Raw genomic sequence first — 26,304 nt, forward strand, 5'->3', positions numbered from 1 at the left:
AATTATTGATAAAAATTGAAAGATTTTTGTTACTAATCAGGAGCATTTTAACCTCTTAGGTTGCACCTCAAGGATAGTTTATAGGAAATATAGTTGTTTTAAAATGATGTTTGAAAGGACACAGGTTGACAAGATAAATGTAAAAATGACCCAGTGTGGTCGCTGTAAACAATGTAAATATGTCATAGAAGGTTCTTGAATGCCATTTACAAATATGGAATGCTTAAATTAAGACAACAGATTGTGAAAACTACACAGCTATTTAAAGCACAAATTTCTTGTCATTTGTGCGACATTAAAAAACCTGATGTGTGCAATGCATTATTTAAACATATTAGTTATTATGATACCCATAGATTTGGATTTTATGCTATTGATCACTGTTCTATGGATTTCAGGGCTAGACCTGGGGATGACTTTTTAGAATACAAAGAGCTACACTGGCAATTGAAAACTATTGCAACTGTTTTTCCTGGACTGAATGAAATGAAATCAATAGCGAGCGTTGTAAAATTAAAAGCTGCTTATTATTTGTAAATATTACATGACTTTAAGGTCTAATATTAGAAAACAATATTTTAATATTTTTACATTATACTGTCTATGAAGTGGTTTCTTAATGTGTGTTTTTAATATATGCTTATTCGTGTTTATTTTTATACTTTTATTTAGTTGTAATTTCAAAAGAATGTGCTGAGCAGGTTAATTAAACTATAAGTAGTCAACCAAATGGATTGGTTGAAGTAATGGAAACTAATGAGTCGTCAACTTGTTAGGTGTGTGTATATACTGTTCTCTTGGAATGGTTAACTGTTCTGATGATGTCCTTATTTTAGGGACGAAAGAGCTCAACTTTTGTTATTACGTTTTTTATTATTGTGTCATTAAAGATGTGTTTGTGGACTCTGCTCCCAGCTTTCTTTTTTTTTTCTATTCTGCAAGAAGGTTATATATTCTTACATCCCTTTACTCACTCTGCTTAGCAACTTGGAGTACTGTTTATTTATATTTTTTATATTATTATTTATTTATTCCAGTTTGGTGACCGGGGAGGTCCACTGGGCTCAAGAGCCCGTTTTCAGTGGAGGCCCGGGGAGAAAAGCTCCATAATACAAAGTTACATCACATAATGAATTACAAAGAAAAATATTTAAATTACAATCAGTAGGTAGTATTACAAAAAACAACAGGTAGAATTGCAGTCGAATAAGTATCATACAATAAAGCAATTAAGATATTAAAGAAATTGTCCAGGAGGATGAGAGGCATAGAGCATAAGGTTGGATGTTGATGTTAGTTACATTTATAATCTAGGTCTATGAGAGAAATTAGAAAGGTATGAAGGTTAGCCAGGAGAGAAGGAGGAGGGGAGCTTGGGAGGTATGGGATGAAGAGTGTAGTTACATTTTCTGTGAAGAAACAGGTAGGAATGAAGTTGAGTTTTGAAGGTGTTTAGGTTGTCACAGGTCCTCAGTGTAGAGGGCAGGGCATTCCATTTTTTAGCTAGGGAAAAGGAGAGTAGAAGCTGACCAGCTGGGCGCTAGGGTTTGTGGATGGTAATAAGGTTTTGGTGAGTAGATCTAAGGGGTCTGAGGGGGGGGTGTATGGTTGAATATTAGATACTGCGGGGCAGCTGGTGGGTTGAAATAATTTGTGGGCTGAGACAATTTGGAGGAAGTCAAGTTGATTGGGGAGTTCAAGCCAATTTAAAGTTTGTAGGGAGGTGCAGTGATGAGAGAAGGAGTTTGCCTTGGTGGCGAATCTGGAGATTTTATTGTAGCATACTTCCAATTTGGAGGTAAGGGTGGAAGATAGATTAGTAAGCAGAGGAGCGCCGTACATAAGTGATGGGAGGAGATATGTGGTGGCCAAAGTTTGTCTAGTGGAGGAGATATGTGGTGGCCAAAGTATGTCTAGTAGAGGGAGAGAGGAAGTGATTGTTTCTGTACAGTAGGCCGAGTTTTATGTGGGTTTTCTTGATGTTAAGTTGGATGTGGGTATTGAATTTTAAGTGTTCATCGATGGTGAAACCCAGGAGTTTGGCAGAAGGAACGATGTCGATGATGGAGTTGTTAAGGCTGGTAATTTGAAATTAGTTTTTATCAGTAGGAGTGGATTTAGAGGGAGTGAATAGAAGAATCTTAGTTTTGTTAGCGTTAAGTGAGAGGTGGATTTGGTGCATCCATTTTTCAGTGGTTGAGAACGCAGTTTGAGTTAGAGACTGCAGTTCTGTTAGGTTGGAGGCACAGCAGATCAAAGTTGAATCATCTGCGTATTGGACAATTTTGGTATTAGGAATGGCTTTGTGGTTTTGTGGCTTTTTTGTTTCATGCAAGAGAGCTGCTTACTCCTCCAGTGATTAAGATCTTATCAAACGTAGCCCAGAATTTACCACAAGAGGATGTTACTAGGCTGAATGGAAGATATTTTCCTCTGGTGAGCAGTTAATTTTTGTACACATCTGGCACTCATACTTGACTGCCTTTCTCATTTCCTTGCCTAGGGCTCTCTTATTCTGCTAACGTTTACTGTTCAACCTTAGCTTGTCTTCCAAGAGTGCCTTTCCTTTGCCTGGATGAAAATATTTTCATTAGTGATTCTTCAAATTGTCCTTCAGAGAACTCAATTCTTTTGAGCTAGGATCTGAATTTTCTACTGGAAAGACTGACAGAACATTTTTCTGAGTCTAACTATTCAATTCCTTTGAAATTTCTTTCATTGTTAGTGGTTTCTTCTCTTAGTAGGTACTTTAGTAAGGAGAGTTTTAGAGTTGTGAGGCTTTATGACCTCAGAACCTTGTTTCCATAAAAATGGGGTAGCTGTTTGAAGTAACTGCACTGTTATGACTAATGTCATGTTAGATATTCAGAAGACCCAACTGCCTTTATGCTGTCCTTCAGTTGGGGAAGCAGGTGAATGTATTTTACATTTCATGGACTAAACCAGGTAAATTTTCCTAAACATTTCCAATGTATATGTCTCGAGGACTAAAGCATTTAGAAAAATGTGGTTAATATCGTCTTTGGGTACGAACATGTTGTGATGCCTTGGGGGTAAACAAATAATCCTCTTTGTATTGCTAGTTTTATGGGCACACTATTCATTTCCTAGACCAACAAAGCATGTTTCACAGCACAGGAAACCAAATCTGCAGTTTTTTTTTTTTTTTTTTTTTTTTTGAGACTGTACTGTAGTTATTTGTGACAGAGTACAGTCATCTTTACTGGTCACCTTCACAAAGCATGATAAGCTAGACTGAATTTCTAGGGCAAGAGAAAGTTTTAATAATGACTGACATATCAGTTTGGTTGAGCTGGCAGTGGTAAAGGTGTTTACCTTGCAGACACAAGGTACAGGGTTTGAGTCTCACCTTTGAAAGGGAAATTGACTTGGCTTAAATGGCCTGCAAAGTACTTCCGTATGAACCTGTGCAATAAGGGAAAGTATCTGGGGATTTCATTTGACCTTTATTTTATTTTTTTTTTGTTTTGTTTTTTGTTTTACAAATGAGCTAATGAGCTATGCACACAAGTTTGATAAAAAGTGTAGTACAAATGTGTGAGGTACTCTGAAAACAGCAAATGATTCAATCTTGTCACAGTTGAGGCTCCATAAACCCTACAGAATGTTATTCTTTTCTGATTACTGCGAGTTGTTAGCTTTAGGCTTCTATTTATTTTGGTTGATGTTTGCTTTGAATATTTTTAGATAACTGCATGGAATATGTATGGACATTTAGCTGTTACAACCATTACTAGCTTGTTGCACAGTTTAAAGTTTAAGGGTATGTGATATCCTAGAAGTAAAAGACTTTACAAAAAATATCCATATGTCCATTGATGGGTTTGTTAGGTATGTAGGCAGAGTATGATGGTGCACAGTAGGGTGTTTTCAGAAAGATTCATAATGTAACCTTGCTGTTGTAAATAGTGTGGTTAAGGTAGTGAGTTATGATCTCACATCGCTTAGGCTGCATTAATGCCATCACAGTGCTGCATAATGAAGCTGCTCAGTTATGAAAAGGCAGCAACCACACAACTGAGTAAACCATGTTATGAGTGGCTATGTGATCCTGGACCACGCCATTGTGAGTTATGTGCCTAGCATGAATTGAAGCACAGCATTTGTGCAGTACTGGCATGGCTGGGAGTCTATATGTGGGGTACACAGCAAAGTAGCAACTTATTTTATATTACAAATGGGAGGGGAAATGGGGGTTATTGGACAGTCAGAAAGAAGGAATAGCAATCGAGAACACAGAAGAACTTTTTTTTTTTTGAGAAATGGTAGCAGGGGATGGAAATATGGGAAATTATGGCTAGGAAAGAGGGTGTAAGGATGGTAGTAGGGCAGATGCTCACACATCCCCCTACATCACAGACAAAGACTGACAGGAGAGGTGGTAATACAGAATGGGGTCACAGTGGAGGAATGTAGACAGGCAGAGGGTGGATAAATTGTGATGGGGATGACTGGACAACAAACAAGGGAGGGTGAGTGACACACATGGAAGGAGAATACCATGATAGGGTGGTATGAGAACAGCCTGCTAAGCTATCCCAGCGAGAAACCTGCCAGAAGTCGGACACCTCTGTGACTAACCTCATGGGTGGGTTTCACCTGTTATGGCCCATTGGTCAGGTCCAGATGGCTAGATGACTGAACATGTCATGATGAGGCTCTCTAGGGTGGCCAGTGCAAGTATCAAGCCACTAGTATGCCTCAGATCTAACCAGCCTCTGCACCTCTTGCCACATGATCCAAGCCCCTCCTTGCCATTCTTTAATGAACACCCAAAGCCACCTACTAGAGTGTTAGCACTAGGGGCCACCAGTGAGCAGTCTAGGTCGCCTTCCATAGGTTGACCTTCCTTATCCTGCAGGGAAACCATCCCAGCAGTTGGTGAAGTGGCCAGTGCATGGTGCATAGCCTACCAACTTACTGCCATCTGCTTCATATGTGTTCCTGGAAGAATTGAAAATAAATGGAGGAAAAAACAAATTCATGTTATTAAATGAGAAACATGACACTTATACAATGGTTAGTATAATGTGGCATACTTTCTTAAGACTGGCTCTAATGTCAGTCAGCAGAGTAGTGTATATCAGTGCATAGAGAACATGCATTATATGTCTGAAGGTACCATCAGTAGATATGACTGACACTGTCAATGTCATAGGTATGTAAAAACGTCACACACTGTATGGATATAAACCAGTGTGCACAACTAATGAAAACTGAAGCAGTGATGAAATTATTAAACTGAACACACATACTGCTCACTGTTGTGGAACACATGGTTTACAGATATGTCATAGCTGTCATATATGTTTCCTTGGAATGTAAGGGATAACAAGCGCAATGTAATAAATCAGCGTACTACAATTGCTTGAAAAGTAACACTTGAAAAAAGCAATGTACATCTAGGCAATGGTGCAATATTAAAATGTAAAAAACAACACTGTGGTAAGCAGCTTAGACACAGGTAAGATTATGTTAGTAATACAGGACACTAACTTCCTCTGGCAACCTATTGTATTTGCTGCAGTTTTCTTCTCCTTTGCAAAGCAAAAGTAACACATTTTTGTTGGCATAGCATTTCTGTGACAGCAGAAAGTGATTGTCTATTCTTTCAGGCCTACTGTATAATGACTCAAAAAAATGAAATCTTTCTGTAAGATGGAGGTTGTCTTCCTAACCTTCTCTTTCCATTGGCAAAAAAGGCTTGGGTCATGCCTCACTATATTTATGCCAGCACTGCTCATTAGAGTGGTTAATGCACTTGGCATCACTTGCTGTGTGGGCAATATATATAAATGACACCTTTGTAATTGCCCTCTACAGATGTGCTCTGTGCTGAATATGAAACATGCAAAAAGGTTTGTCTCCTTGTTGGCACCATGCATGATCCTTGCCAGACTCAGAGCTGGCTAAAGTAGAGTCAGAAGTCCAGTTCAAGTCCAGGCATGAAAGTGTTAGCTAGGGGGAACTGTGACACCCATCATGGTCATCAGAAGGTGTGCAACAATGGGCAGCACAATTGTCAAATGCCCAACTATGGCAACATGGTGCATATAGTCATTAGCACAAGGGAGGGAGACAGCTGCTGTGTCCTGGCTTCATAGGCAAGCATACCATATAAGACTTACATACCCAAGTATGGCCACGAGGTAACTGGGTAGCATGATGACAGTGGACATTAGTGCATTTAATATCTTTACTAGCATGGCCGGGCTCCAAGCTGCACATATTTTACTTGATTGCAGTCTTCATGCATGGAGAAAGGCTGATAATGCATTACATTACTGGTGTGATTCAGAGAACTTCACACTAAATCACATTGTTGGAAGACAGCAGATATCTTATACTGACATATAGGGAAAATGACAGGAGTACTGGTAATGATATACAAGGACAGCTCCCTGGAGGCATGGCTACCACACATGTTTGTCATATAGTACAGCACTGCGTTTAGCCTGGTAAGGGTATAATGTAAAGTTGGGGAGGGCCAAAACAGGAAGAGTACAGGGAAACAGGCAGAACAGATTGGAATCCTAGAGTTGGGGGGGAATAGGTCATGCCTCCATTCATAGTTCTTTACACAGGCAAAAGAGGTTGTAGCCCTGGATGGGCAACAGATCATGACACAGGCAACAACTAGGACAGCATACACACCTGGCATGGTGAGGAGGGTCTAGGTAGAACACAAAAAGACTGTTACATAGCCATGCAGACTGAAGGAATGGGTAATGAGGATACTCAGGCTGGCAAAGCAGTGGGCAAACAGTATGCATTTGTCACTAGGGCACAGTACATTGCAGTTGGATCATATGCCCAAAGATACCACATTGTGGAACAGTGTCTTAACTGTTATGCCATAGCACATACTGACCACAGGAGGAGTAGTATGGGCAGTGAGGTGGTAGGTGGCTTCAGCAGCACATATACTAAAATTGGAATGACACAAAGAAGATTATTATGGCCCTGCTGCAAGGATGACATGCAAATTTGTGAAGCACTCCATATTTTTAAAAGTGGTGTTAGTAGCATAGCAGGTAACATACTCACCTTTGGTACAGAAGTCTGTGGGTTCTACTCCATCACCATGCAGATGGATTGCTGACAGTGCAGTGCAGTACAAGGGGGTTTTGCACTCCTGAGTTTGTCATCCTTTTGGGGTTGGGACTTGGCTTAATGTTTAAGGGGTGTACCTCATAGACAAGTGGTACAGGGTTTCATTCTTCCTAAGGAAAATTGGCTAGGCTTAAAAATCATCTATAGGGACAATTGCCTAGTGCTTACTTATAAACCTATGATGGTGTTTGCTGACATGGGCAGTCCTGTATGCACACATTAGTCTGAGTGTGTTCCCATTTGTGTACTGGAGCTGTAGTTGCATTGAAAGAATGGCAGAGCATGGAAAACTTTACCCCACAGAATACTGAGATTCTGCTGCAAGTCTTACACATCTACAGCAGGGGACTTCTGGTGTAGGGTAAGGCAGACAAGGCCTTCCAAGATCAGGTATTGCAGAAATGATTTAGGAAGTAAATACTGTGAGTGCACATAGCCAGACAGTGCTGTAGATGCATTGCAGGATCACCAACATAATCCTCTACAGAAAGAAGAGTGCTCCAGACATAACCACAAAGTGGTTGCCCTCTGAAAGTACACTCCACTACATTGTAAGCTAACAGAAACTGGGGAGCTCCTTGTAACTTTCAGTGGAGACACAGCTTATGACTGCCCTCGTGCCTGTAGGGATGCATCAGATGAGTTATGTGACCAATACAGAAGAACATTTCCTAGCACCACTGCAGAGTTTACTCAAACATACTATAGAGCATTTCTGTTATCCAGTGCAACCTGCAGCACAAAGTATGTATGTACTCATAGGATATACTATATATAGATAGGTAGAGAGATATATATATTCTTGACCTGCAGCCAATTGTGTATTGCACAGTGATGGTAGTCACATATGCACAGGCTTACACAATGGTATGTTGTCTATTTTTCCATTGGGAAAAGTTCTAGAACCACAGCTTGTGTCGATGCCAGCATGTCTTTTGAGGCTGACAGTGATGTCATAGTGCACATGACATAATCTGATGACACAGTGAAACTTTCGGCAATGATAACAGTGGAGGGAATATTTCCCTCACTTACAGCTGAGTGGACTACAGAGGCTCAGGATGGGCCTGTGTTTAGCGAAGGGAGTCCTACGTGTGTGAGTTCCGCACATGGTACACAAGCAGCGCCAATATAGCCAGCGTATCAGGGCCACCCCATGTCTGCAGTGCACACACATCATTGGGCTGTGGTGTGTGTGACCATCAGCACCCTAAGGTTCAGTTGTTGCGGGATGTAGATTTGCACTAGTATATGTCAGCCAGCGGATGTGCAAGACTGTGATCCTGGCAGAGATAAATGCTAAGCAGACCATGCCAGAAGACATTAGTGTGCTGCATGGCTTACTTGAAGACCTCCATGGCCTCGATGAATACCTCCACCTATTATAGCAAATGTGGAAAATGGTAGCCATTAGTGCATCCCTGTGACTGCTTCCAGATATGCACCATAGCCAAGGTGGGGAACAGTTGCACAATGCAGGTGTTCATAGTCACTTTGCACAGATGGCTGGATTCACTTTGTCCTCCACCCTGACTATGGATGATTGTGTGGATGTGGCCAACGCTCATCTTACTGCACTGCAACTTCTACCACTGACCATTGGCGGTCATGTGGGTGTAGCTGACACACATCAGGGTTCACTGTGTCCACCACACTGGTTGTGGACAGTACATGAACATGGCTGACACTCATTTGAATTCACTGTGGCCTGCACTGTTGACCACAGATGTTCACATGGATGTGCCTGACATTCATTCAGCAGCACTGCAAGCCCACCAGTGAGGGTATCCAGCTCAGGGTCCCACAGTTCACCAGCAGCTGACTTCCCAGTACTTGTCCCTGGGGTGACACTTATCCCTACCTGAACATGGCAGACTTCCATCTGCCTATACCACTCTGACATTCCTGCACATAAGTCAGCATGCTACAGCCTCCCATGGATCACCTGCCTCCAGGCAGAACATGACTGGCACATGGTACGTACAACCAGAATTCTGCTGCCTGAAGTTGCTAGATAATTAACTGAAGACATGATCCCTGACATCCCCAGGCATGTATGCTTGCTATAGGCACTACTGTGACCCTTCCTTATATACTATCAATGATATCCACCAGCACTATCCCCCCACAACTGTGCAGATGATGATGATGACTTTGCCCTGCTTACCCTTCTGGACAATGTGTGTACGGTAATGTCTGATGTACTGTATGGCCAGTCAGTGCACTTTAATACATTTCCCAATTATGTAACTGCATGCATCACTTTTTGTTCTGTATTCATCTTATCTTGGCCATTAGTTGTGGACTAGATGCCACCTTTTTGCCAGTGCCACAATATATTGCACCCACCTCTGCCATGCATGGGGGCCTGCTGCAGCTTTATCCTTCTCCAGCTTGTTACCCAGCTGCTCTTCCACTGCTGTCACATGTATGCCACACACTGCTGTGATCTGCCTTTGCTGTAACTGCTTTTGTAGCACCATGTAATTTAGCATTAGCATGGTGCACACCACAAGTATCTTGCTGCATGTCTTTGGAGCATATTGCAGTGCACCACCGGATATAAACAGGCAGTGGAAGTGAGATTTCAACACTCTGAACATGCTTTTGATTGTGTTCTGTGTCTGCAGTGGTTTTCTACAACAACTCTGTCACTGTGTGGGGGCTACGATTTGCCATGACACTAAGGCATATGTGGCATCGCCTTTTAACACCAGCAGTGATTACTGTTATGGGTGTTACCTGTATGCATGTGACTTCCAAGTCTACATGCCACAGAGATTCAATGTGTGCGTCCACCAATTAGATGACCACATGGAAAATTCCCCTATATGAAATGCTGGTGTAGGTCCTATATATTCAAGATGTGGAAATCATGGGAATTGCCTGGATGGCCACACAGACACATTTTATATAGTACCCAGTGAATTGCACACCACCTGGCAAATAGAGTAGAAACCCTTGTTGATATATTAGATGCCATATGGAGCTGATGGTATGTTGATGACAATGTATATGTAGTCGTAAAATTTGCCTTGTTGTACAGTGCCTGCATAGAGTGGTGGTTCTTTCCTTTGCTTTTGATAAGAAGCAAATGTGCTCTTCCAGATACGTCAGCACCTCATCTAGGACTGATGTATGATTTGTGAGGCAGAGGCCTGCGAAACTTTGTGTGTCCCCAGCTGGATGCTGTGTGATTTGCATAGCAAGAATGGTTAATGCTTCACAAATCTTTGTATCCACTGGGATGGGCATTTCGTGCACTCCCCTTGATTCCATATGAGGATGGTAGCAGTCTGCTAGCTCCTGTTTGATATCTCTGACCATGTGGTAGTGGTTGACTGTGTCCCAGACAAGGAAGTGATGGTATGTCAAATTCTTGCATACTGTTCTGCAATCCAAAGGGCAGCAGTGTACTGTATTACAGACACTGGCTTCCAAAGCAATCAAGAGCACATGCTGGCCCAATAATGTAGATGCATCCTTACCACTATCTACAAGGTCAAACTAAAACCTGCTAGCCTTTAAACAGTCACTAAAGGAATTCTCTCCAAATCTTCTGTCTGCTGTTACAATAACCCAGGCTAAACTCTTTAGCTGAAACCGATCTTCACTCTTTAGTTGTAATCTGTCTGACATACTATTCTTCACTATTTGTCTACATTCTGATTTTATCTTCCCATCTACTTCTATTTTCATGCCTCTCCAACCCATGCACCCCTCTTCAGTCCCTGCTACACTGACATTTTCTCCTAACGCCCTTTTCTAAAACCTATCCATTTCCTCTGTTCCATCTTTTTCTTTCTTACCTCATTATATAAGTCACTACTGATTATCTTTTGTTTAGCATTACAAACCTGACTACTCTTGAACTTATTGTATTTATTGCATACCCTATGTTTGGCATTCTTGTATATCTTAACCAAGTAATTTTTGATGTATCTGGAGCTGTTCCCCCTGACTTCCACTGAAAATGGGTACTTACAGTCTAGTTAGATTTTTCCTGGTACACAAATGTTCATAGGCAAGTTCTAGGCTAGCTGCCCTTGTGAGCAATTTTAAGCCAACCAATTCCATTTTTTAAAGGTGAGAATCAAACCTGCTACCTTGTGTTTGTGAGGCAAACACTTTAACCACTATGTCAGCTACCAACCACCAATAAATACTGCTCTACAAGCCTAGACCATGGCTAAAATAGTCAACCTACCAGCTCACTTTCCTAGTAAATGAGTAACATTTACACATTTCTGTATGCTTTTGAGGCTTCTGACTTGTTAGAACTTACTACTTTCAGTGGTTTGTATATGTCTTTAGTCAGCTTTCAAAAAGCACTTAAAACCCATATTTTTGAAATAACCAATGAGGGGGTGGGATGACTTTTAAATCTTAGTTCAACTCTGGTGTAAAAGACTATTTGTTATCTCTCTAATGATTTTGTTTTATTTGTTGCATTTTTTATCACTTTACCATTTATAAATGGTGTTTTGAGATGCAATACCTTAACTTTGATATTTGAAGCTTGTACTTTCTGCAGTCACAGAAATGTGAATGGTTTAAGAAATAGGAGGAGGATGGTAGTGTATGATATGAAGTGATGTATGTCATGCAGATATGAGACCATCTTCTGACACTACACTTTTTGCATATTTCATAGCAATCCCATACCATCTTTCCAGTATAGCTCCCAAACTTCAGAAGAGAGATCATCATCTAACACAACTGCAGTTTGTAATGCATTTCATAGTCAGCCCTTACCATCTTTTCAGTGAATGTTCATCTCCGACACCAAAACATAGTCTCCCTTTTGCACAAGAGAGCATCACACTTTTGCGGGTCACTGGAGGTCTGTGCCCCTCTGATTCAGTATGTCACTGATATAAAGAAAAAAGATTGCTTTAACTACAATTTCTGAACTAGAGAAAGAAAAAAAAATCTACTACCGTGTTATCTTCTGCTTTGACAAGCCAGATCCATTTATTCTGATGCTTGCACTGTCCCATGTCGAGATTCATACACAACCCTGCTACTATTGCGTCTCTAGAATATTAAAAATATGCTGTGTCACTTGTTATTTAATGTTGAATGATAAGCTTTTCTAGTTTATAAGTGGTTAGCTGAAGGCTAAGTGTTACACTCACAGCAGAGTGCTGTAACTGAAATGGAATTTTGAGCATTTTAAATGTCACCATTACAGTTCAGGCACTACAAGTAAATGAGTGCCGAGGTTAAAATTAGAACCAGGATTTAGTTGTGAAAGAAAACATGGCAGTAGGTTTAGTTTTATATTAATACAGTAAATAGTTCTTAAAACTTGTATTATCCTTGTCCATATAATTGTATTAGATGTGTGTGTGTGTGTGTGTGTGTGTGTGTGTGTGTGTGTGTGTGTGTGTGTGTGTGTGTATGTATGATATAGAGATAAATTCAACACTAGACAAGTCACTACGAAAATGATTTGCCACAGGGACTATGATGAATGCTTATCTGCTACTTCACAAAGGTGGGAGTAGGGAACAGTTTGACATTAATAGCCTCCTCAAGAGTAATAAAGCCAAAAATATTTTAAGAATTTGAAAATGAGTGTTACTGCAGATTTAAAATGCTAAGGAAACCTGACAACTCTCCATATCTGCCTGAGTTGTTGCATGCATCTCTGAATAATGTGACTTCATTACAGTTGGTATACTCACATTTGGCCATTAGTGACCCTCATTTAATCTACTTTTTGGACCCCTTGATCTTAAAAATTACAATTGTGGTGGAGACTTTGCTTCCCACAGCTCTCTCTTTACTTATATATATACCAACTCCAGATCAACTGTCGGGTATCCAGATTTGCATGTATTTGGAATATATATACCAACTCCAGATCAACTGTCGGGTATCCAGATTTGCATGTATTTGGAAACATTTGTATTTAATGTGGGGGTTCTGCAATCCTAGCCTTTTCTCATAAATCCCTTATCCTAATACCTCTACCCATCTGACAAATAAATAATTCTTAACCATTCTATGACACCATGAAAGGACAGGACAAACTGCAGACTATGCACACCAGGTGGTCCTCACTTGCATTCAGTCTGTATAACTGTTATTATTACTGTCCTGCAGAAGTGTTACTGCCTGCACATGTAGCATCCTTGTGTTGCAGTGCCACTGATTGTACACATTTGTTGTGGTATCTCACAATTAGAATGCTGCTGCAAGGTTTCTAACTGGATATGGTATAACTGCTTCTTCTAGATTGTCGCTGTATTATGAGCCTTTCAGTTCAGTCTAGTTCCTGGAGATGACAGGCACAGATGGTTTAGTATTTTTCTCCTGTATCTGCTAGTTTTGTGCAGTGCTTGCATAGTGACACATAATAACAAGCTTCCAAGAGAAATTTGATAACTTTTTTCTTTTTTTTTTACTAATTGCTGTATCCTTGTTATATGATTAATAGTCAAAAGGATGGCGTGTTGCTGGAAAGTAATTTAAACATATGACAGTCCCTTACACTCCTTAGCTCTACTGAGCAGGTCTTATCTCATGGAAATGAGAACTTAAATTGTTTGTAACAGCTGTGCAATTTCCATTGTCTTTGTATCTGTACAAGTTCCATTACCTGATAAAAGGATTTGCAGACTAATTTGTGAATAGTGAGGGGGATGTAACGTGAAGAAAGAGATGTATAGGTTTTTAGAACCTTCCAGCCCTGCTGCCTTCACCTTTATAATGTTGTTTTCGAATTACCTTTGTTACTCATTCATTGGTTAAGAAGTGAAAACCTAAAGGCCAAGTGTTTATCCTCACAGCATAGTGCCATAATTGAGAAGGATGCTTGAATAGCTTGTCATCATTGCAGTTCATGCCCTGCATATATAGAGTGCTAGGCTTAAAATTAGAACTGGGATTTATTTAGCTGTGGAAAAAAAAAACATTATGATTGGTTTAGAGATGGTGTTACAGTAATATAGCAAATTGTTCTTAAGCCGTGTATAAAATGCTTGTGCATGCAGTTGTCTTTCATATTGTCTTGTTTTTATTTTCTCCACACAGGCTGAAATCCTTAGCGTTCTCAGTCACAGAAACATTATTCAGTTCTATGGAGCTGTACTGGAACCTCCCAATTACTGCATAGTAACAGGTAGGCTTATATGTGTTTATCATTTTCTTTTGCCATTATAATTGTATTTGGTTATTTATTTATTAATAATTCAAAATAGTAGATGCTGAACTGTATGTGTGTAATATGTTACTTAAAATGTTGCACATTTATAGAAAAGAAAAAAAAACTGTAATACCACACTCGCGCGCGCACACAATAACCAGGTATATAGTTGGTGACTGAGCATTTGCACTCGAATCACTTGTGGTTCAATTTATTTATTTATTTTTGCGTGAATATATATCAATAAAATTTGCAAATTCCCACTGCATGTTCTCAGAAGTAAGACTTTATAATGAATTGAAATCCTGTGCTAAGTGTATGGGATTGATTTCCAAAGTCTTGCTCAGCCATTTGTTTGTTTATTAATTTATTTTTGCTGCATGGTCGTTGAGCATGTGTAATTGTGGCAACCGTGTGACTAGTGCTGTTTCTGTCATTATTAGCACACTTTTTATGCACTGAGCAACTACTGCCGTTTTCATACAGCAATTCTTACAATGTGTTCATAAACAAAACTATTGGCACAGTAATGTTTTCATCACTGGCATGCATACAACCACAAACCACAAAATTTAAAAGCTCTTACAGAAAAAGCTGACTGGCTAGTAGATGTAACTATACCTCTCAACATCTTAGAGCAAGAAATCTTGACAAAGCCATCGATAAAAGTGGGACAAAGGCCAAAAATAGGAGCAATTTATAAATATTGCTCTTACAGACCTAGAAAGTTGATAGAATAACATGTTTTGCATTGGCATGGATTTTCTGATGGGTATGAAATCTAAACCTCAAATGCCTGTCATTATTTTCTAATTTCAAGTCTTTAATGATTTGCCACTAATTTGCCAGAAAACTACAATTTTATGAAAAATGGACCAAAAATACGAGGCAAAAATCTGGACATTCTGCAAAAAATCTGTGCAGTTGAGAGGCATGGATCATTTAGCATAAACTTTGGTGTGGTGTCGTTATGTGGTTGGGGGAATAATTTCATGTGTTAGAATTCAATTAATCAAATCAAATTATTGTCATAACAGAATACTGATATAACTTGATGAGACAGCATGAAAAGTGTATCAAGCCATGCTATGTCCAGATATCAGGAAGGCTACATATGTGCAAGAAATGCAAAGGTGGGCTCTTGTGTTACCTACAACCTTGGAGAAATGCTCATAAATGTAACTGTAGAATGTAGTATCTCTGTAATTAATAAATAGCTAAACTTGTGATGTACAGTGGATATAAAAAGTGTACGTACCCCTGTTAAAATGACAGGTTTTTGTGATATAAAAAATGAGACCGCAATAAATCATTTCAAAACTTTTCCCACCATTAATGTGATCTATAACATGTACAATTAAATTGAAAAACAAACAAATCTTGTTAGAGGAAAAAATATAAAAAATAAACATACAATAAGCTGGTTGCATAAGTGTGCACACCCTTAAACTACTAATTTGTTGAAGCACCTTTTGATTTAATTACAGCATTCAGTCTTCTTACACTTTTCCGCAGTGGTGCAGTGGTAGCGTTGTTGCCTCACAGCAAGAGGTTCTCCCGTTCGATTCTCGGCTGGAGTGCGGGGAGTGACTTCTGTGTGGAGTCTGCATGTCCTCCCCGTGGTTGGGTGATTGTTCGAAAGACATGCGTAAATGGGCGTGCCTTCGTTAAAGGTTGAACATCGAGCTGGCACCTCGGCATTCGTGAAAATCTACTGCCAATCATTAGCGGACTGGAGTTCTGCTGTGGCGACCCCTAACCGGGAAAAAGCCGAAAGATAACAACAACAGCATTCAGTCTTCTTGGGTAGGAGTCTATCAGCATGGCACATCTTGACTTGGCAATATTTCCCCATTCTTCCTTGCAAAAGCACTCCAAATCTGTCAGATTACGAGGGCATCTCTTGTACACAGCCCTCTTCAGGTCACCCCACAGATTTTTTTATGGGATTTAGGTCTGTGCTCTGGCTGGGCCATTCCAAAATTTTCTTCTGGTGAAGCCATTCTTTTGTTGATTTGGATGTATGCTTGGGGGGGCCATTGTCATGTTGAAAGGTGAAATTTCTCTTCAACTTCAGCTTTCTAGCAGATGCCTGAAGGGTTTGGGCTAAAAGTGACCAGTATTTGGAACTGTTCAGAATTCCCTCCACCTTGACTAAAGCCCCAGTTCCAGCTGAAGAAAAGCAACTCCAAAGCATGATACTGCCACCACCATGCTTCACCGTGGGGATGGTGTTCTTTTGGTGATGTGAACTGTTTTTTTTGCGCCAAATGTATCTTTTGGAATTGCGGCCAGTTCAGCCTTGGTCTCATCAGACCATAACACATTTTCCCACATCATTTTGGGAGACTTGATGTATTGTTCTGCAAATTTTAGCCAGGCCTGGATGTTCTTCTGTGTAAGAAAAGGCTTCCGTCCTGCAACCCTACCCCATAGTCCAAACATATGGAGAATATGGGAGATTGTTTTCACATGCAATACACAACCAGTACATTCCAGAAATTCTTGCAGTTCATTCAGTGTTGCTGTACGTCTGTTGGCAGCCTCCCTGACCAGTTTTCATCTTGTCTTTTCACCAATTTTGGAGGGACATCCAGTTCTTTGCAACGTCACTGTTGTCCCATGTTTTCTCCACTTTTTGATGACTGTCTTCACTGTGTTCAATGATATATCCAATGCTGTGGATATTATTTTTGTACCCTTCTCCTGACTGATACTTTTCAACAATGAGATCCCTTTGATGCTTTGTAAGCTGTCTGTGAACCATGGCTTTTTCTGTAGCAGACAACTGAGTAAATGTCAGGAAAATCTTACTAGGACTGCTGAATTTTATTTGGGGTTAATCAGAGTCTCTTTAATTGATGTCAGGTGTGTACCCAAGAAGACTGAATGCTGTAATTAAATCAAAAGTTGCTTCAACAAAGTATTAGTTTAAGGGTGTGCGCACTTATGCAACCAGTTTCTTATAAGTGGAAAGTATGCTATACTGGATATGCCAACATATACAACATGAAACAGTAATACTTGGAGACCTGTATATAGACTGACAGATTATTAATAGCAACACCCTATCTGATTCCATAAACCTGTACGGCTTTACGAAGTTAATTACATAAGTTACTAGAATCCACAAAAGTACTGGTAGGCAACCAGTCTTCAACTGGTTTCTTACTAATAGGCCCAACAAAATTTGGGCAACTGGTAGCCTTCCAGACAGCTTAAGTAACCATCAACTTACTTACACTCTCAGAAGTTACAATATCCAACCAAGATAAACATACAACTTACAACTAAGTTTATAATTCAAAACACTTTGTTAAACACAGTTATCAAATCCTTAAGCAAATATAACTGGAAAATACTAAAATCTATGACCGTAGCCTCTGCTGTGTCACACTTCAACGAGATAGTCCTAAAATTCTCAATAATCTTGCCCCAGTGCATACTAAAAGGGTCATATCCAATCCTGTACCATGGCTAACAAAAGAAACTAAGAAATTAAAGCTACAGCATGACAAAGCCTGGAAAGAGTGGCTCAAAAATAGAATGCAAAATACATTTTAACTTTTCAGGCAACTTAAGAATAGGACAAAATACCAAATAAAACTTGACAAGTAAACATAACATCCTGCACAGTAAACATCAAAAGAACCCCAAACTCTTCTGGGCATCCATTAAAAAACTTTTACATCCAGGCCAAATTAACCACCCCCACCCCTACATCCAACAGTAATACTGTTTCAATTCCCACATGGTTTAACAACTAATGTTCTGTAGTCCTTTCTCGCCTTCATTCTTACACATGGGTTCGGAGCCGATCCTCAGCTCCGACTTGGCCTTTTTACAAGTTTATAGTCTTCTTTTTGACTCGTGGCAAGGTAGGTATCCCATGGTGCACAAGTACAGTCCACAGATCTCGTTTGCCGCGTTGACGAATTCGGATGTGCTTCTTTTTAGCCGTGGCTAAGTCTAACACTTCTTCGGTTCCAAGCCTTCCTCTCAGTGCGTTGGCTAGGGTGAACTCGTACCCTACATCTATCTCGGAAAGGATGGCTCTGTAACCAGTGACATCCTCGGTGTCTTTGGAGCCAGGGAGGTCGGCATTCAAGATGATGATGAGTGTGCTGTCCCGATCATCAGCTCCTACCAGTGGTACTGACACTCTTCCCCCTCTGGCACCTACTTCTGACTCAGCACCTACTCCCTCTCTGGACAGCAGAGACCTGCAGCCTCAGGAGCCCCTAGCTGGTGGTCTGCATTCTTCCGGGGCCTCCCCAGAATATCCTTCTGAGGAGCCCCCACGGACGAGGACATGCAAGAGGAAGCATGTAGACTCCCCAGGATGAGTCTCTTACCTCTTGGGAGACCCTTCTGACTCCTCGAGGTCAGTGTCAAGTCATCCTCTGATGATGTCTCCTTTGTAGACATTTATTTTATTTATTTTATTTTACATTTGTTGACCGGGCTAGTCCAGCTGGATTAATGTCCATTTTCAGTGGAGGCCCGGGGAGAAAAGCTCCAGAGGTAAAAACAATTTTAAAAATACAATTAATTCATAGTACAAAAGTGTTATGCAATGGGAAAAATAAAATGTAGTCACATTTATTATAGATCTTAGTGAACTAAAAAGCTAACTTAGAATGTGAGGCCTGAGGAGAAGAGCTCCAGAGGTAAAAAAAACAATTTTACAAATACAAATAATGTATAGTACAAATGTGTTGTACAATGGATAAAAAATATGTAAACACCTATATGATAGATCTTAACTTACCTAAAAAAGCTAATATTAGAAGGAGATTTAGAGAAAGGATAACTACTAACAATACAGAAAGGAAGGTAGGAAATATTAGAGTGAATCAAGTAATATTTACAAAGAAAAGGGATATTTTGTCAAGTGAAGAGTTGAGGTAGATGGGGGGGTCCAAGTGGCTAAGGAAGGTTTATGATAGAGTAAGGTGCAAGCAGGTTAATCTGGGTTGGTACAAGAGCAAAGCCAGAAATTATTAAGATGTCTTAATAGTTGTTTCTTGAAGAGTGGAAGAGTGGGCAAAGAAGAGATGTCAGATGGAAGATTATTCCATATTTTACCTACTGAGTTAGAAAAAAGGGAGTTGCCTGCAGAATTAATAGTTCTAGTAATATTAACAAGTAGTTTATCAGAGGAACGTAGTTGTTTCAGGTTAATATAGGGAGTCAAGAGGTTGCTAAGAGCTGGTGTTTTAGAAGGTTGGTATAGAATTTTGTGTGCTATTAAAAGTTGTTGAAAAATGAGCTTGTTAGGGAGTTCCAGACAGTGTAGTTGTTTTAGGTTTAGACAGTGGTGGGTTCTGAATTGGGATGAGGTGGCAAATCTGGCAATATTGTGATAGGATGTAGTAAGTTTCTTAAGGTTACTTTTAGATAGATTAGTGTAAATAGGGGAAGCATACAGAAGGGTAGAGATAAGATGTGTTTGGGCTAGGGTTGTCCTAGCTTCCGGTGTTAGGAAGGGCTTTATCCTGTACAGGGATCCTATTTTTTTATTAACTGCTTTTATTGTACTGTTGATTTGACAATCATAGTTAAGATTATTATCGATAATAACACCGAGAAGTTTAGTTGTAGAATCAGGAGAAATAATGGTGTTATCAGTTGCTGTGATAGAGAAGTTTGACAGAGTCGATTTACGTGTAGGTGAAAAGAGTAATAATTTAGTTTTCTTTGGGTTAAGGAGTAGACAGCGATTGGAGAACCATTGTTCAACAGTTGAGAAGGCTGATTGAGTTTGAATCTGGAGTTCGGTTTGAGAAGAAGCAGTGCAAATAATGGTGGAGTCATCTGCATATTGTATGCAGGTAGTGTTAGGGATAGATGATTGGAGGTCGTTAATAAAGATGGAAAATAGAAGTGGGCCTAGGATAGATCCTTGAGGGACTCCTAAAGAAACAGGGAGGAGAGCAGATAATGAGTTTTTCCAGAGTACAGCTTGCTGACGGTTTTCTAGATAGGAAGAAAACCAGGTTATGGAAGAGGGATCCAGGGCCAGAGATTTTAGTGTGTGCAGAAGAAGTGTATGATTCACCATATCAAAGGCTTTTGATAGGTCTAAGAAAAGAGAAGATGTAAGTTTGTTATTGTTGAGGTTGAAGTTTATGGTATTTGTAAAGGAGAGTAAAGCTGTGGTGGTACTGTGAGCAGGTCTGAAACCATGTTGAGTGTCAGCTAAGAGGCTATTATAGAGGAGATGATTGAGTAGTTGTTTATGTATACATTTTTCCATGATTTTAGCTAAGGGGGATAGAAGTGCTATGGGACGATAGTTGGAGAAATCATAAGATTTGCCTCCTTTATGTAGGGGGATAATATGTGATATCTTCCAGACTGTTGGAAAAATACCTTCTTTTATTGATCTGTTTATTAGGATAGAGACAGGGTAAGCAATGGCTTTTGCTGCTAGTTGAAGGAATTCAGCTGGAAGCTTGTCTGCGGAAGGGGTGGTAGGTTTTAGTTTATGGAGAAGAGTTTGTATATAGGAGGTAGATATAGGTTGTAGGTGTAGGGGAGGGATAGTGTTTATTAATGTGTTTGGACGCAGTTGAGAAGTATCTGGAGATAGTTGGTTGGCTAGAGTTTGTATAGAATTGGTGAAGAAGGAATTAAAGGTATTGGCTGTTAGTGTGGGATTATCAGGGTCAGAATCCTGAGGGTTGGGTGTAATTATTTTGCCTGGGGTCAGCAGATTATTAATACATGACCAGAATGTTTTAGGTTCATCTTTGGTAGTTTTTTGAAGTTGAATGTAGTAGTTCTTTTTATCTAATAGAATGGCTTTTTTAGTACTGTTTCTAAGTTCTCTAAAGTTTTGGTGGTCAGTTGGACTTTTGGTGGTACGCCATTTATGCCAAGATTTGTTTCTTAGGGCTATTTTAAGCTTAGTATTAGTGGTTAGCCAGGGAGCAGTTTTAATTTTGGTTCTAATGGTGCGACTTGGGGCGTGCTGGTTAAGTATAGCTAAGAATGTAGAATTGAAGTGTTCAACTGCTTTGTTGAGTGGGAGATATTTTAGTGGGGTCCATTGACATTGTGAAAGTTCAGCTTGAAACTGCTCAGGGTTAAGTTTCTTTTTTGAATGAAGAGTTTGGAAAGTGGTGGGTAAGGTTAGGTTGGTTTTGCATCTAATGATATAGGTTAGTGCGTGGTCACTAAGGTCATCTGGAAGGATATGTGTTTGGTAGTTTTGCAAGGGGGTATTTGTGAGAATCCAGTCAAGGGTGGTACCCTTATTGTTTGCTTTATTAGTTCTAGTGGGGCTATTGATAAGTTGTTTGAAGCCATAGAGGTTGATGTGGGAAGTAGGGTTAGCGTTGTTACAAGAATTCCAGTCTATGTTGAAGTCCCTAGGACTAGTGTTTCTTGTGGAGTTTGAATGAAAGTTGGTAGAGTATGTCTTCAAGGGTTCTGATGTTATTGCCAGGGGGGAGATATGCACAAATAATGTTTATTGCTTTAGTGTTATTGATTTGTATTTTGGTGCTAATTACTTCAGCATTTGTGTTTTGGGTAAGAGTAAGATCAAGAGGATTAAGTTTAAGTTTTGCTTTGAACAAAATGGCTACCCCACCTCCTTTCTTGGTAGTGCGATCAAGTCTAATAATATTATAACCAGGTGGGGTAATTTGATTGTCTCTAATGGAAGGTTTTAACCAAGTTTCTGATAGGCATAAAATGTTAAACTGTTGTGTTTCGAGGAGGGCATGGAGTTGACTAATTTTATTACAGATACTACGTATATTAAGATGAGCAATGGAAAGGGAATTGGAAGGTTTTGAGTTTAAGAGAGATAAAGGTTTAGTTTGGTTTTGTTCTATGTTGGTTGTAATATGATGTGGGCCAGGATTGGGGTGAATATCACCATCTTGTAATAAGTGGAGAAGAGTAAGATATATCTGTGGTTTAAGTTTATAGTGAGAAAGAAATGTCTTTTTGGTTAGAGTTTTTAAAAACTTGCAGTGTGCTAGTCTGTGATATTTGGCTAGAAGGTATATGGATTGAGAGGGTGAGAGTTTGTAGGATGCAGATAAAGGTATTTCATGTGTAGAGGTACTTTTAGAGGGCAGTGAAGGAGGAATATTCTTAGAGAATTCGTAAGACATTATGATGTAAGTAGTTGTAAGAGATGATAGTAATAGTATAGAGATAAGTAGTCTCAGTAAAGCATGGATGGATAATATGGGCATTGTGAGTTAAGTGGAGGTTTGTAGAAATGTAGGATATTGTGTGATGGAGTAGAGTTAGATGATAGTAATTAGAGTTTGGGGCAGGAGGTAGTGATATATTGAGATAGGTATAGTGTTTCAGAAAGGGGAGGGTGTGTAAGTGTGATAGTGATAACTGTGATTGGAGAGAAGGTAACTAGGGGTGTGTCCCTATTTGAGATAAATGTAGGACCCCTGGGGGTGGGTGGGAATTGGGGGTAGGGAGGGGAGCGGAGTGAGCCCGCAGGGCGAACGGAGCGGGAAGAGCCAAAGGAGAAGAGGTCCAGGAGAAAAACTATCAGTGAAGTACTCAGAATGAAGGTAAGTACAGCAAAGGGATATAGGTATAGTAAGGCTAGGGGATGCAGGTATATTTGTTGTCAAGAGGTAAGATAGGGTAAGATAAAGAGAATTTGTTAGGTGTAAGCAGTTTACAGAGGAAAAGGAAGAGAAAGCCCCTAATAGATGGGGGCCACCTAGTAGCCACAGCAGGTACTTCTATCAATGCTGTTTACAGGGCCTGGGGGTTCAAGCGTGGGGCAAGCTGCTAGGGATATTACAGGGATTATGTGATCAGTTGGTTGAGAGGAGGAGGGAGGGGGTTGGTTGCAGGCTACTGGCTAGGCTGCCTTTGGGTTTTACAATATCACTGGGAAAGAAGTATACAAGTAGGTATTTAAAATCAGCAGGAGCTCTAGGACATACTTCCTTATGTCTTTTCCAGGTGAAGGCTCCTCTTAGTGGGATAGCTTTATTCTTTAATTTGGGAGAGATGACCGGAGTTTTGTATAAGATGCAGGATCCAAGACCAGCAGGTGGTCAGGGGGTTATATGGCTGGCAAAAGGAGATAGAAAGGAGATAGTTTAGATATAGAGCAAACACAAGTTTGAGAAAGCACTACAATAAATTACACATAACATCTTCATGTATAATACGCAAAGTCCAGCAACAGTTCTCTTAGACGTTAGTGCAGGCAAAGACAAATCTTATACACTGTAAAATGGCAGGAACTAAAAACAGATAAAACATATGTTTGAGCAAACTAGAGAGTATCGTGAAAACACAAATATCACATCTAGAGCAAGGCCATGGTAACAAGATTACACTATATTACTAGTTATCCAGTCAAGAATGCAGTAGAGGTCGATTAAACTACTTATATTATCACATAAGACTATAATAAGCTGGTTTAAATAAAGCCTCAACATAAGCTAAAGGACGTGCATGTAAGGTTCAAGTAAGTTAAGGGGGTTACACTTAAAACCATCTGTAAATACTAGCTGGAATCACCAAGGATATAAAGACCACTAGGTTAATTATACTTCAGAGAACATGTACTATTCACTAAGCAACAAAACAGCAAGGGTGCTAGGGAAAATAAGAAAAGAGCCCAAGGGGGAGAGCGTAATAATATGCAAAGAGGTTAAAAATAACCTAAGCGAGTGTTGAGTCGCTAAAACTAGCGTGCTGTCACACTTCACATTGTAAATTCAAAATGTTAAAAATAAACCCTTTTAACCTTTTTAAAATGACCTAAGCGAGTGTTGAGTCGCTAAAAACTAGCATATTCTCCCACCTCGCTTTGTAAATTTAAGATGTTAAATCTAAACCCTTTCAACCTTTTTAAACTAACCTAAGCGAGTGTTGCAACGCTTAAAACTAGCGTGTTCTAACACCATTCATAGAATTCAGTTCAAAGGGCTGAATGCATGGTTTGAAGTAAGTGGATCTCGCCTCAGGAAGTAAGCACTACGCTTACTTACGAAGCTCTGCTATAGCGCGTGGAACGCCACTGTAAAATTAGGCACGCTACTAGTACCTGGTATTCTAAAGGAAAATCAAGATGCTACGGCCTTAAGGCATTGAGAAAAAGAAAAAAATGCTGTTAGCACAGCTTATTTAAGGGGGTAATAATGCAAAAAAGAGATATTCTAAACGTAATTGCTTACCGTAATGGTGCAAAGAGGATGGCTGTTAGGGAGCACGCTATAAACTCTGGTTAAAGCATTTAATACTTAGTCTAGAAAGACATATCTAAAAGGCCGAAGGCTTATTTAACAGGGGCAGGTAAGGTGCGTGTATGGTAACTACACATAAGAGCGCGCTACAAACTACGCACGCTATTATATCTGTTCAAGATAATGAACCTTTTAACTCTTAGTAGAGACCATGGGCTACTGATCCAGAGTCTGGGTAGAGGCAGTATCAAGGCACTTGAGAGGGAGTGAATAATTTGTTAATTCCCTGTTAAGGGAATCCGTCGTTTTCGTAGACGACTTGCTTGTATAACATGAAATTGGGCTCAAAAGCGGAGGGAGCATTCACATTAAGCGCTGATCTGAGTCAGCTGTTTACGCACTATGCGAGTCGTGAGATCGACCATAACCCATCTAGTATACAGTACTGCCGCTAAAAACATTGAATCTATACACAGTTTATGCAGGTAAAGCTACATACAGTAACTGTAAGACACAGATTAAAAGCAACATCAATTGAAAGCAGAACACGCTACTTACAGAGAACACCAAAGGCATACAGTAACTGTAAGACACAGATTAAAAGCAACATCAATTGAAAGCAGAACACGCTACTTACAGAGAACGCCAAAGGCAGGAACACACAGTAGCCAGGGAAACCTAAGGAAGAGAGGTGGCGCGAACCTGGGCAGGTATATTTATGGGTTATAAGGGGAAGTGGGATAGGATGGGAGAGGGGGGGGAGTAGGAGGCAGGCAGAAAGAAACGGAAGGGAGGTGATAGTATCAGTCTGGAGAAAGGAAATAGATTATTTCAGGAGGAGGTAATAAGAGCAATGACCCAAGGGTGTAGTGGGTATAGATAGGTGAAAGAAATAAATTATCTAAGAAAGAAGTAAGGAGGTAGAAGTAATTGTGAAGTGAAGAAGGGCTATGAAAGGGAGGTAGTAAGAACAGGGAAGAGCCAAAGGAGAAGAGGTCCAGGAGAAAAACTATCAGTGAAGTACTCAGAATGAAGGTAAGTACAGCAAAGGGATATAGGTATAGTAAGGCTAGGGGATGCAGGTATATTTGTTGTCAAGAGGTAAGATAGGGTAAGATAAAGAGAATTTGTTAGGTGTAAGCAGTTTACAGAGGAAAAGGAAGAGAAAGCCCCTAATAGACATCTTGGAGATCCTTAAGCAGAGGTGCGGCTGGCCCACTGTCACCCCTTCTGATGAGGAGTTGGTGTACCTGAAGGCTTTCGGGTCTCAACCTTCAGCCTCTTGGGTGTCTCCACCCTTCGAACTGTTAGAGCTCGTTAGCTGGAAGGTGTGGGATAATCCTGATGCCGTGGAGCCAGTCCTCAGGAGACCAAATAAATTTCTGTCAGCTCCCAAGGAGAAGGAATTTTTGTCAAAGGGTGTTCCCATAGCTGCCATGGTGGTGGCGGCTAAGAAGGAGCTAGCAAAGACGACTTCTTCTGTCCATCCACCGAATAAAGATTCTCAAACGATGGACACATACGGGAAGCATATTTTTTCATCAGCGGCATTTACTCTTGGATCGCTGAACTACTTGACACACTTTACGAGGCTTCAGAGAGATCTCCTTAAGGAGTTAGGAGAGACTCTACAAGGTGCATCCACTGAGGGAGTTCCTGAGAAGGTGTATACCCAGTTGTCCACCTTGAATTCTATTGTCAACTCGTCCATGACACTCATCTCTTATGCAGTCGATGGAGCGAGCAGAGTAGCGGGTTCAGGAATTTCCCTAAGGAGGCATTCCTGGATATGCTTGTGTAATTTTGTGGAACCGTTCAAGTCTA

General features: G+C 40.2%; 1 protein-coding gene and 1 non-coding gene across 3 annotated transcripts in view; both read left to right on the forward strand.

Annotated features, from left to right (window-relative positions):
- MAP3K20 (mitogen-activated protein kinase kinase kinase 20) overlaps positions 1–26,304 on the forward strand; it is a 1,351,048-nt gene that overhangs the window by 248,877 nt on the left and 1,075,867 nt on the right. For both annotated transcript variants that reach the window (XM_044075552.1, XM_044075553.1), the window contains exon 2: positions 14,176–14,263. In XM_044075552.1, the coding sequence (XP_043931487.1) occupies positions 14,176–14,263 (88 nt within the window). The remainder of the gene's footprint in view (positions 1–14,175; positions 14,264–26,304) is intronic.
- Positions 6,927–7,030, forward strand: LOC122805696. The gene has a single exon (XR_006365405.1). It is a non-coding gene; the product is annotated as a U6 spliceosomal RNA (small nuclear RNA).

This window comes from Protopterus annectens, chromosome 6.part1 (genome assembly GCF_019279795.1).
Source record: "Protopterus annectens isolate FY-2018-M chromosome 6.part1, PAN1.0, whole genome shotgun sequence".
NCBI classification, from domain to species: domain Eukaryota; kingdom Metazoa; phylum Chordata; order Ceratodontiformes; family Protopteridae; genus Protopterus; species Protopterus annectens.